General features: G+C 47.1%; 2 protein-coding genes across 4 annotated transcripts in view; one reads left to right on the top strand and one right to left on the bottom strand.

The window, feature by feature from the left end:
* The window catches only part of arid3c (AT rich interactive domain 3C (BRIGHT-like)), a 50,398-nt gene extending 43,663 nt beyond the window's left edge, over positions 1-6,735 (bottom strand). The window contains exon 1 of the mRNA XM_061671152.1: positions 6,385-6,735. Within this exon, the coding sequence (XP_061527136.1) occupies positions 6,385-6,735 (351 nt within the window). The remainder of the gene's footprint in view (positions 1-6,384) is intronic.
* Positions 6,736-10,882: 4,147 nt separating this feature from the next.
* Positions 10,883-13,112, top strand: part of ptar1 (protein prenyltransferase alpha subunit repeat containing 1) — a 56,059-nt gene continuing 53,829 nt past the window's right edge. For all 3 annotated transcript variants that reach the window (XM_061673217.1, XM_061673216.1, XM_061673215.1), the window contains exon 1: positions 10,883-10,985. In XM_061673217.1, coding sequence (XP_061529201.1) covers positions 10,900-10,985 — 86 coding nt within the window. In that variant the 5' untranslated portion in view covers positions 10,883-10,899. The remainder of the gene's footprint in view (positions 10,986-13,112) is intronic.

The following is a 13,112-nucleotide window of genomic DNA, read 5'->3' as shown; positions in this document are numbered from 1 at the left end:
AGGAACGGGAGCCTGGCGCGGCTGCCGAGGAGCAGGAACGGGAGCCTGGCGCGGCTGCCGAGGAGCAGGAACGGGAGCCTGGCGCGGCTGCCGAGGAGCAGGAACGGGAGCCTGGCGCGGCTGCCGAGGAGCAGGAACGGGAGCCTGGCGCGGCTGCCGAGGAGCAGGAACGGGAGCCTGGCGCGGCTGCCGAGGAGCAGGAACGGGAGCCTGGCGCGGCTGCCGAGGAGCAGGAACGGGAGCCTGGCGCGGCTGCCGAGGAGCAGGAACGGGAGCCTGGCGCGGCTGCCGAGGAGCAGGAACGGGAGCCTGGCGCGGCTGCCGAGGAGCAGGAACGGGAGCCTGGCGCGGCTGCCGAGGAGCAGGAACGGGAGCCTGGCGCGGCTGCCGAGGAGCAGGAACGGGAGCCTGGCGCGGCTGCCGAGGAGCAGGAACGGGAGCCTGGCGCGGCTGCCGAGGAGCAGGAACGGGAGCCTGGCGCGGCTGCCGAGGAGCAGGAACGGGAGCCTGGCGCGGCTGCCGAGGAGCAGGAACGGGAGCCTGGCGCAGCTGCCGAGGAGCAGGAACGGGAGCCTGGCGCAGCTGCCGAGGAGCAGGAACGGGAGCCTGGCGCAGCTGCCGAGGAGCAGGAACGGGAGCCTGGCGCAGCTGCCGAGGAGCAGGAACGGGAGCCTGGCGCAGCTGCCGAGGAGCAGGAACAGGAGCCTGGGGCAGCTGCCGAGGAGCAGGAACGGGGCCTGCAGTCGCTTCCTCAGCCTGCCGCCATTGAGGTTTGGGAGTAGAGGGTACGGGAGTGGAAGAGTGCACAAGGTCTCGGGAAGGTGAACTAGGAAAAATGGCTGGTACTGAACATGGTGGCTTGGGAGCAGGTTTGACTAGACGTGACTTAATTGGAGCCGTGGAACAACGTGTGGGAACAGGTGAAAAATTAAGTGACTTGTGAACAGGGGAAAAACAACGAGGGGGCAAAATTTTACCTTTACGTGGGCGTCTCCGTTGGCCACCACGCGGCAGTCCCGGGTAGATGGCCAAACGGGTGCCCAAGAAAAGGTCAGAGGGAAAGGATTTGGACTCACTGGGGTTGGAAACGGGGAGACATGACAAAAACTGATGAGGACGGGATAAACTAGGGAAGGAACCAGAAAAATCGAAGTCTGTGTCAGAGTCAGAATCAGACAGAAGGTTAACTAAATCGGGGCCATCTTCACAATCAGAAAAATCAGAATCTAAAGAAACATGTGGATGTAAAATAGTCGGGCATGGTGAATAACTAGGTCAAGTGGGGGGACCCGATGAAAAGGACAGAAAAGACTGAACGATAGGGCTTACTGGAGGAGGGTCGGTATGGATGGCAGGCTGAGGACGGTGGGAGGCAGTTTGGCGGTGTCCAGGGTGACGCCATCTTCTTCCCGCTGGGTCATGTTCTGGTCGGTTCATTCTGTCACGTACGTGGTTAGGGCGAGGGCGAGTAACGCAAGGCAAGAACATGGTGGACCCAATTGCAGGGAACCAGGGAGGCAAGGCAGGAGTGCGGGAGTCTCAAAATAATATTTAATCTTCAAAAAGGGCAAACAAGGATATTGGATAAAGCAAAACTAAACAAAGTCCCACAACAGATAACAACCAAACGAAAGTAACAAAGAAACACTCGAATATCTAAAACTGGAAACAAACTATGACCTGTGAGTAAGACGTGGAACAGATAGGGACAATGACACCTGACAATGACATGTGACAACGACAACTGGCGACTATGACATGGAAAAGACATGACAACGACAATGAGCCGACAAGAACTGAAAGAAACCAGGGAACTAAATACAAACAGATAGACGAGACAACGAGGAACACCTGGACAAGACATGAGTGGCTGGAGAGAGCTGATTGGTCGACACAAAGCAGACGAGAACAGGTGGACACAACAACTTAATGAGCACACGACAAACATGGAACACAGGAAAACATGGAACAAAACTAAACACAACCCAAACCAAAACACAGACCATGACACTCTCATCTTGTCCAATTGGTTATTCGTTGCATGTCCTCACCAGGCGTGCCCTCCCGCCCCCGTCCACAAATACGAACACGATTTGGCTTTGTAATGTTATTTGTAGTCAAATATCTAGACTAACTATATTTCTGCTGTGGTTCGAAGCCCTCCCCTCCCCTTGTCCGTTCTGTCCCTCGGTCTGTAACCTAAAATATATATATATATTTTTTTTTTATTTTTCTTTTTTTTTTTTCTTTTCAAACAATCGCACTGCTTCCCGACTTCTGACTGACTTTTTGAACTGTAAGTCATAAAGACTAGCTTAGCTCGAATGGCGATTGTTATGATAGCTTCGGGAACGTGTGTCCTCTCTGAGGTATAAAGCACATGGGAATTGCTGAAATTTACCCATATTGTCTGTATGTTTACAATCTGCAGCGCACTTTACGCCACCGGTCCCAGTGTTGACGGCAGACTTGAGATGAGGTACGTAACGTGATGTTCCATTCAGTGTTTACAACTTCCAGGGGAAATGTAGTGCCTGTGAATGCTACTTAGCTACTGCATTGACCATGAATGTAACTTAACTACTGAAAAGCTATTTGATGTTGAAATAGTGACACTAGGGAGAATAGTGATGCTACGGAGAAATGTAGTTAAACTAGTAGTGTTGCTAATGCCATTGCTGTTTTTGTTTGTAAAGCATAACGCTACGTCCGTGGCGCACACTGCAAGAGCTTTCGCGCTTGTTTTAAGAAAACTGTAAAGTCCGATTCCTGGCCTCACGATATCCAGTCCAGAGCCCTACAACCAATGTATCTAAGGATTCCTGGCGGTCTTACATCAATGATGGAGTCTGCTACAGATACATCTCGCCTTTACGAATGGATATCCAGTTGCATCGCGTAATATGGAATTTAAATGCACCAAATTTATGGAATATTTTTGGAAGTCAGGCAAGCAAGACACACTTGAAAATTTAATTCAGAATAGTCCTATAAATTTGTATATGCCTTACATATATGGATATAGTGGTTAAAGAAAAAAGCAGCCAGATTCACCCCTCAATATTCTTGGGGACTTTAACAAAGCTAAACTCAACCACAAACTCCCTAAATACAAGCAACACATCGACTGTCCTACCAGGGAAAACAACATTCTAAACCACTGCTATACTACGCTAAATGATGCATACCGTGCTATCCCTGTGCTGCTCTGGGCTGATCTGATCACTGCTTAATTCACTTCATATCAACATACGGGAAAAACTTAAATGTCCTAATCCTACGGTGAAAACAGAGAAGTGGACCAATGAAGCAAAGGTAGAACTTCAAAGCTGTTTGGACTGCACAGACTGGAGTGTCTTTGAAACTTCAACTGGCAGCCTGGATACAGACACTGTTTCAGTGGATACTGACATCAGTTTCTGTGAAGATGTGTGTGTACCAACAAAGTCATTGTGCACGTCCAATAACAACACGCTGTGGTTCACCAAACTTAAGCAATTTCGCCAGGCTAAAGAGGACGCCTATCGAAGTCTGGCTTTTATGCATCAAAAACAACTTGAAATCACTTTTAACAACATGGATTTTTTTAAATTGTTATTTACTTAAACCATGAACTTATTTATTCAGACAAAAAGCCTTAAAGGCAACACACTCCCCGTCTGGCCTCTTGAGGCCAGTATACCTATCATAACATAACACATTGTCCGTTTGCATAAGAAGAATAAAAGTCTTTCTTGGTCCCATGCCTTTACCTTGATCTTCCTCACTCGATTGGCCTTGCCTAGGAATGTGGCAGTGACCCTTGCCATGTGCCATTGGTTACCTGCTTGTCTTTAAGCAGAACTAGGTCATCAACCTGTAGGTTTTTGTGAGATACAATCCATTTCCATGCCTTTGTTAGGCAGATACTCTTGCCTCCAGCGTGTCCAGAACTGACTGGCAAGAGCCCAAACCTGTCTCCATTGCTTGGTGTACAGGTCTTTGTCCATGAAGTCTCCAGGTGGGGGTAAAAGGCAAGCTGTGTAACGAGCATTGATGGCCCCTGCAGGTCGGGCCCATTGGGCCGGACAACCACCGACGAAGAGGGCCACTCCACCCAGACCCGCAGCACTGACCCCGGCCCCCCTCCACCACCCCACCCCCCACACATCATTTCCGCCAACATCCACTACCCGCCCCTGAGTGTGGGAGGTGGACCCCCCTCAAACCAGGCAGGGAAAAGAACCCTACAGCAGGCCTCACAGCCCGCACGGGACCGCCCGGCTCCCCCACGGGAAAAGGGGGAGGCGACCGCAGCGGGATGCAAGGAACGGAGAGAAGAGGAGGAAGCAGGCCCGAGGAGCGACAGGGGGGCCCCCACCGCCCCCACCAGCAGCCAGAGCGGGGGACCCAGGCAGGTGCCAGCCGGCACCGCCCCAGCGCCCACGGAACATGGGCGAGTCACCATCACACCACAATACTCTCCAAGAGGTCGCCCCAGTGGCCCCCCCCCCACCACCCCCGAGATCAGGAAGGAGTGAAAAAAAGCCTCCACAGACACAGGAAACACAGGGACAAGAGGAGAAGATCCCCACAGCATGTCTTTTCACAGCATGTCTTTTCACCATGCAAACAGATCTAAAATGTGTGAAAATAAAAATAAATATATATATTTATAAATAAAATAAATAAAGAGATAATAAATAATAAAGCAACAACAACCTCGACAACAGAGAATATAGAATTCCATTGTTCCATCTTAGCAGCCTCCGCTTACTGCTGATCCAAGAGTGGCCGGTCCTGGACCTACGTGCAAACATGTTACTTGATGCCTTTTGGACCACGGAAACCATTCAAATGATGCCTTTTCACTGTTGTGTTTTCAACGAGGGCGTTGGTGAAACTGAGATAAACCACAAAATGAAGACCCTAGAGTTCAGTTGCAGCGAGTTTACTTGTTTTCATAAATGTGGTGAAAACTGTAATACAGAAAATGCGCTCAATCGCTATACATGCAGCCATTACAAACATAGGGTGCATCGAGCTGGTTCAACACACATTTTAACAAAAGATGCATTAATATCCATACAAATATATACAAACTAGAAGATAAAGAACTTACGGCATTCCTTCCTGATAATTCAACGTGGATGGCATTGGATGGCATTTCCATACTGCTTCTTGCAGGCCGACGTTTTGTTTTTCGCAAAAACGGACGGTTGACCCCAAGCATTTCAAGTCCTCCACCCTTGCTATCCCTTCAACCTGTAGCCTCACTCTTCCCCCACCACCCCCCCTCATTCATGCACATATATTCCGTCTTACTTCGGCTAATCTTCAAACTTCTTTCTATCGGTTCCCCCACCTGCTCCCTGCTTTCACTCCAGATCACAATGTCATCCGCAAACATCACGGTCCACGGGGATTCCAGTCTAACCTCATCTGTCAGCCTATCCATCACCACTGCAAACAGGAAGGGGCTCAGGGCTGATCCCACGACAACTATTGAGACCGATAATTAATTATTGACCGATATTGGGAAAAAATGATCTCAACCGGATATCGAAAAAACTGTACTGAGAACAAGAGCTGTCTCATTCGGTGGAACGCTGGTTGTGAGCGGCTAATTTAAATTATATTCGATATGAATAAAAAAGTATTCTGTTACACGATATAAAATACAAACATATGCTGTAACGCTGTCCTTCAGTTTGCGGATCCTCGGCCTGGAAATTGTTGAAGACCGTTAAAAAAAAAAATGATATCGGTTCTTGGTATCGGTTTGGAGAGGCAGCAGTTTATCGCTTATCGGTGACAAAACAAAATTCCACATTCCATATGTTGACGGTCTTGATGATGATGATGATGAAGATGGCAAACTCTAATGCCAATATGAATATATCTGCATTGGGGACGACTTCATTTCCACTTGCACATTTTTCCAATGTGGTCAGAATGTTCCTTTCTTTCCCTAAAAACTAAAAGTTGAACCCATTTCAGTCATCAATGAAGTCAAGTCAAACGATATATGATGGAGCGTCCACATCGAGATGAGGTGAGCTGTGACACACGCTCAGACAAAGTTTGGAAAGAATGATGTTATCCCCCCCCCCCCCCCCATAAAAATAGACGTTGCTGTCAATGTTGAGATTTTATTCTCCCATCCAACCTGTGACTCGGATGACCCCTTTTTCCTTTCTGGGAATGTCCCCTTCAGTGATGCGTTGAATTTTGCGTTCTGGATGTGTTGCCAGCTTAAAACCTCAAACAATTTGCGGGGCACGCAAAAGTCAAAGAAAATGTTCTGTTTCATTGCTTTTTTTTTTTTCTTTTTCTGGTAATCATGAGTTGTTTCCCCCCCCCGAACTCCGATTACGACTAAACTATGATGAAGAGATCTCTTACCTGCTTGAACTGCTCCTCGTAGGTCCACTCGTGGTGCGGCGGCGGCGGCGGCGGCGGCGCGGGGACGCGGGTGTCTGTTTCTCGGGGAAAAGGCTCCTCGTCGCGGTTCGAGCAGTCTCGCTCGTCCGCGTCGTCGCTCCCGTTACCGTCGCCGGCTCGCGCGTGCCCGCGCGTCACCGCGGGAGAGGGGCCGCCGGCGACCCCGACAGCCTCCCGGTAATGACGGCGCGCCGGACCCGGTCGGCGTTTCTGGGACTGCGCCATTGCGCAGAGGGTTCTCTCGTTGTCGTCCAGGGCCAGCCGCGCTGCCTGTTGCCGCTGCAGGGTCTCCATGACGGCCTCGAGCCTCATCCCGCCGCGGAGGTCGCCGGTGGACGAGAAACAGCCCTCCTGCGTGCGGGCGGACAGCGCGATCACCGCAAACGCTCACTTTGTCGTCGCCCTTCCCAAATCATTTCAACTGTCTGCTCAATTCCAGCCGAAACGGGTCCAACTGACTTTCATATATGATGATCTTATACTCTATTATATGATATTCTATTATATTACGGATCGTTTTAGAGCACGTGCAAAGAAGTGGCCAAATAACAAAGTGGGCAAAGTTTGTTGCCATGTGTAATGCAGAGAAATGAAGTCAGCGCAACTAAAGCGCGATGACTTACCCGAGCAGATGGAGCTCCTGCACGTCTGTGATCAACCATGCTTCTTTTTTTTGTTTTTTTGTTCGATTCACAAATGGAATTGGAAAGCATCAAGCGTCCGCTCAATCAACGGGTTGGCGGGACCTCCAGTGACGTTTCACGCAAGGAGCACCGAGCAGCTTGTGGCAACAAGCGGCAAATGCGCTGAGCTTCCAGTGACCTCTGGAGGCAAAGATCAGCATCTGCTGACAAGGAGGAAGAACGTCGACTTTTCACTGCACCAGATGCTTCTCTTCATCCGCGACGGCAAATTCATTGACTCATTTTGTCTACTTTGGCAGAAGGAATTTTCTGATCGAGCCCTTCAACTCCCTCATCTTGCAATGGCCCTTTAACATGTGCTTCAATGGTTCGAAAAGTATTTGGCAACTCACATTTCCTTCGTTTCCATCCATCTAACCAGCATCTTCCCCGTGCCTGAGACGGAACAAGGAAAACGACTTTTTTTTTTTTTTTTTTTTTGAGTCACGACAGAATTTAGTTTCCACTTCAGTATGACCGAGGGGGGATAACTGGGCTGGGCTCGTATCTTGCTTCAATGAAGTTTCTGCTCAAGCCATCTTCATCTCCCAGTCAATTTGTTCAGCAATGCGAGATGTTGCTGTTTTTTTTTTTCCTCTTGAATGATACGATCTCGTATGAATGCCTCAAGGCCTCCCAACGCAACACCCTCAGAGCGGCTGAGGCCCAGTTCGTCTCAAGATAGAGATTCAGCTCCGATTTCAAGACGGACACAAATCCAGGAAGAAGGGAAAGGTTTAAATTGAGCCTCCGCCGAGGAGACCTCCGGGGGTCGTAAAACGGGGTTATTTTCATAAACACCGGACGGGAGGACGCTGCCAACAGCGCGGGTGTTCACTGAGGAGACAGATGAATTTGAGAGAGGAAAGCAGTCAATCCAAGACAGGAAAGGAAGCAATTCAGTGAGCCCTCACTCATAAATTGGAATAAAGACACACAGCAAAGGGACACTGCAACTAATTCCGATCGTCGCTTGGTGAATTGCAAATGAGTCGACCAACATAAAACACAACAACTGTCAACAAGTTAAACACTTCTCATCAAAGTAGGAACATGAGGCGAGGTGAACGTGAACAAATGTCCGCCGGAGATGTTCAAAAACTGCACCCGAAAAAAAAAACCCACTTATGAGATCAACTCGAGCTGGAAGCAGCTATTAAGGGCCCTCGCACCCCTGGCCACCTTGGGGGTACTGGCACGTTTGGGATCCGCCGAATAGAAACGGGCGGCACGGCGGGGACGAGTTGGCACATCTGCCTCACAGTTCCGACGAACGGGGTTCAAATCCCGGCCCCGTTCGTTCCTGGATCTCTCGCAAACTTAAATTGGATGACTCGTGGATGAGGGATTTTTATGCGGCCCACCCTGAGAAGCCTGGAAGCTTCCTGCACGTTCCTCGTTCGGACCACCATCACCATGTCCTGGAGTTATAATAAAGAGCAACACATTATAACTCCAGGACAAGAATTGATATTAACGTGGGAGTTTCAAACTCCTTTTTACTGGAATGCGGAACATGGCAGGGCTGCCCAATTAGTCACCTTTTAGTCACAATTTTGATTGAAACTCTTAGCCAGTGGATTATTCAAAATAAAGAAATGAAAGAACTAACAATGAAAGAAGGAGTAAAAAAGATTTCTTTTTTTGCCGACGATGTGTTGTTACAGCTATTAATGCAGTCCTATGGGGGGCACAAGCCAGTGCAAACTGTAGGCCGGATCCCCAAGCCCGGATGAATGCAGAGGGGTTGCGTCAGGAAGGGCCTCCGTCTTAAAACTTTGCCAAACAAGTATGGGCGTTCATCCAAAGAATTCCATACCGGATCGGTCGTGGCCCGGGTTAACAACGTCCGCCACCGGCGCTGGTGGAAATTCAGCTACTGCGGGTCGAAGTCGAAGAAGAAGAAGAAGTGGAAAACGGGTTCTTCGGCAGAAAGAGAAGAGGAAGGCACAGAGCCTAGAACTTTGAATGTTGGGACTATGACAGGACAATCTCGGGAGTCGGTTGACATGATGATGAGGAGAAAGGTTGCTATATTGTGTGTCCAGGAGACCAGGTGGAAAGGCAGTAAGGCTAGACGTTTAGGGGCAGGGTTTAAATTATTTTACCATGGTGGAGATGGGAAGAGAAATGGAGTCGGGTTATTTTAAAAGAAGAGTTGGCTAAGAATGTCTTGGAGGTGAAAAGAGTATCAGATCGAGTGATGAGGCTGAAATTTGAAATTGAGGGTGTTATGTGTAATGTGATTTAGTGGCTATGCCCCACAGGTAGGATGTGACCTCGAGGTGAAAGAGAAATTCTGGAAGGAGCTAGATGATGTAGTTCTTAGCATCCCAGACAGAGAGAGAGTCGTAATTGGTGCTGATTGTAATGGACATGTTGGTGAAGGTAATAGGGGTGATGAAGAAGTGATGGGTAAATACGGCATCCAGGAAAGGAACTTGGAGGGACAGATGGTGGGTAGACTTCGCAACAAGGATGCAAATGGCTGTAGTGAACACTTTTTTCCAGAAGAGGCACGAACATAGGGTGACCTATAAGAGCGGAGGTAGAAGCACGCAGGTGGATTACATCTTGTGCAGACGATGTAATCTGAAGGAGGTTACCAACTGTAAGGTAGTGGTAGGGGAGAGTGTGGCTAGACAGCATAGGATGGTGGTGTGTAAGATGACTCTGGAGGTGGGGAGGAAAATTAGGAAGACAAAGGCAGAGAAGAGAACCATGTGGTGGAAGCTGAGACAGGACGAGTGTTGTGCAGCTTTTCGGGAAGAGGTGAGACGGGCTCTCGGTGGACGGGAGGAGTTTCCAGAAAACTGGACCACTGCAGCCAAGGTGATCAGAGAGGCAGGAAGAAGAGTACTTGGTGTGTTTTGTGACCGGAAAGGAGAGAAGGAGACTTAGTGGTGGAGTCTAGTGCGAGAGGACTCTGCGTGTTTTTGCACAATTGTCAAAAAAAAAAAAAAGTACCTGCATTACCAGATAACTCGCAACCCTTTACTGCTCAGTGACTGTTATTTTTATTTTTTTGTCAATGTCTTTCTGTCTCCAAAGTGTTCCCTGTCAATTGACCGTCTGTTGTCGTACTAGAGCGGCTCCAACTACCGGAGACAAAATCCTTGTTTGTTTTTTGGACATACCTGGCAAATAAAGAGGATTCTGATTGTGATTCTGAACCATACGGTACAGGAAATCATACAAGGAAAAAGGTTAGTTCAGAAGAAGTGGGACACTGAGAGAGAGAGGAGAGTAGAGGCGAAAGGAATACATTGAGATGCGACACAGGGCAAAGGTAGAGGTGTGGAGGGTCCGAGAGGATTTTGCACACTCTTGTCTTAGTTCTGGCAATCAATCAATCAATCAATCAATCAATCAATCAATGCAAACTAAGACCAGCAGACATTCCAACAGCTTCTTCCCTGTTGCCATGAAATTGATAGAGGCTAGGTGACTCTCTGCAGTGTGTTTTTATGTCAAAAAAACATTTGTTTATTGCCAAAATGCCTGTCTATTGTTGTACTAGAGCGGCTCCATCTACCGGAGACAAAATCATTGTGTGTTTTTGACATACTTGGCAAATAAAGAGGATTCTGATTCTGATTCTGATTTTGAAATGTGCTACGGTCACCTACTTATTGCTGCGCCGCCTGCCTTTCCTGCGACGCAGGAGCCAATCATGTTGCAGCGGGGCGTGCCCCTCCTGGAAACGATGTGGGAATCCTCATCACGCCTCTGGCAATGTACTGTCATTTGACCCGGAAACACTGGCCTATGTTACGTCATTGGGTGACCTAAAATGGCGGAGTCGCGGTCAGAGCTGGATGTCTTGGTCCAAAGAGTGGTCAAAGACATTACTAACGCATTTAAGAGGAACCCGAACATGTAAGTGTGACTATCTGTGATGTTTCCTGACAAAAGCTTCGTCTGTCACGTCGTCCAATGGCTGTCATCGCTGTTCATCTCTGTGGGCCTGGACTATAACCTGGAATGTGAGCGCATCAATCAAGCAAAGTTGTCTTGTTTTGGACCTCAGTTAGTGCTCTATTCATTTTAACCCGGCAAGAATCAAGTACAGTATATTGTACAGTGCGATCGCCTCAACGGGGTTGAAATATGGTTCATATGGTCGGTGTGGACGTCCTCTCGGCGTCCTTTATTGACCAAATTAAAACGTCATTGATATATTCTATACAACGTTATCTAAAATTCTGCGCCTGAAAATATTTATATTTTATATATATATATATATATATATATATATATAGAATATTTAATCCTGCGTTTGTATAATTGTCTGTGAGAGCATACAAGTGCTGTAACATTATTTTTGTAATTGTATTCCAACGTTTATATTTAATGTTCCTATTTATGTCTGTTTTTCAAGCATAATGTGATCACAATTTTGTGCTTTAACAGCGACATTATATTTAATCGTCTTCATCATTATAATTTAGATGTTGAAGCATTGCGTATTTGTACGCTGTCGCAGTACAAGACAATTATTGAGCTGTATTAAACATGCATAATCCATAATTTCTAAAGGCCACTAATTTGGTCAACATTTTAAATATTTGTGTCTTTATAAAATATGTTCAAATTAAGAAACATATGTCTTTAAAAGGAAAGCATTTAAAAATGTTACCGAACTACAACTGGATGTTAGCTCGACAGTCAATTGTACTGAATAATAAAGAAAAAAATAGGGTCATTCCACAATTAGGAATAAACATTTATTTCCAAACAGAATGAAGCCAACAGGCCTGCAGTAGAAAGTAACTATATACATGTATACTATAACTATAACTCTCAGCGTCTAATGACAATGATTACTAGGCACAAATATGGAGAAATACATTCTCAATGACAAAACAAAACAGTCATTTACAGACAATCCAGTTCAAAGTACTCCATAGATCAGACGTTACGAAATATACAGCAGTATGCATAAAATGGGCTCTTCAAGATAAAACATGCGCACTCGTTGCACTGAAAACACTCCAGACGCTTATTTTCATGCTCTTTGGCATCAGCGCTTCTGGTCGCTAGTTACACAGAAACCCGTGTCAGTTTTGTATTGTAGAATTCTGATTTCTCCTCATCTTTGGCTGCTGGGTTCTTTTAAAAAAAATATATAGATCTTCCAAATCAACACGCTCAACCAATAATTGTAATTCTAGCAATCACTAAAAAAAAAAAAAAAACAATAATGTTCACTGGAAAGATAAACAAGCTGTCAACATTAACCAATGGCAAAATCCTGCCACAGAGTATAGAACACGAGAAAATAACTCTGCCAAACATAATAAGCAAATGGATAACGTTAAGAAAAGTTGGTCACCTTTCATGAAAATGGGGGGGGGGGGGGGGGGGGGGGGAGATTAGCTGTAGGGTGGGAAGGGGGTGCGCCCCTTTTCTCTGTGGTCTGCCAGCCGGTCGGGCCGGGACCGCAGGAGCCTAACCTCATACGGCTCACGCGCTGCACATGCTGTACATACTGTGTAGCAGTTATAGGTCAAATAAGAATTGAATTCATTTAAGAGTAGGTAATAAGATGGGCGCGACGCTTACGTTACTTCCGGTTTATCGTAATTTTAAATTGAACACACAACTACAACTACAAAAAGAAAATAACGCTGAGGGTAAAAGAAAGTAAGAAAATGAGGTGTACGAAAACGGAAAAGAGGACGTCATATGTGTGTGGTCGCTGGGCTAAACTAAATGAGCGTGCGAGCATTTAATGTTGGGATTTCGTATGAAGCTAGTAAATGATGATGTACATCATCGTAAGGATTGCAGTGTCGACTCACGAACGCAGATCAACTGGTCTTTGGGGGTGGTCTTCCTCTGGACCTCAGGCGGAAACGAAGCCGGTTTGGTTTAAGAAAAACCAGATGCACTAAAACATAAAGAGAAAAGAAATAGGAAAGTTGTTGTCCCGTTTGGGATGCGCTCATAACTTCCCTGCCGGTTGACCTGATGGCGGGCCGAGCTCCGGCCCTCAGAGGCGTA

This window comes from Phycodurus eques, chromosome 3 (genome assembly GCF_024500275.1).
Source record: "Phycodurus eques isolate BA_2022a chromosome 3, UOR_Pequ_1.1, whole genome shotgun sequence".
NCBI classification, from domain to species: domain Eukaryota; kingdom Metazoa; phylum Chordata; class Actinopteri; order Syngnathiformes; family Syngnathidae; genus Phycodurus; species Phycodurus eques.
Note: the sequence above shows the minus strand (reverse complement) of the source record. Positions and strands in the feature narration are given on the sequence as shown.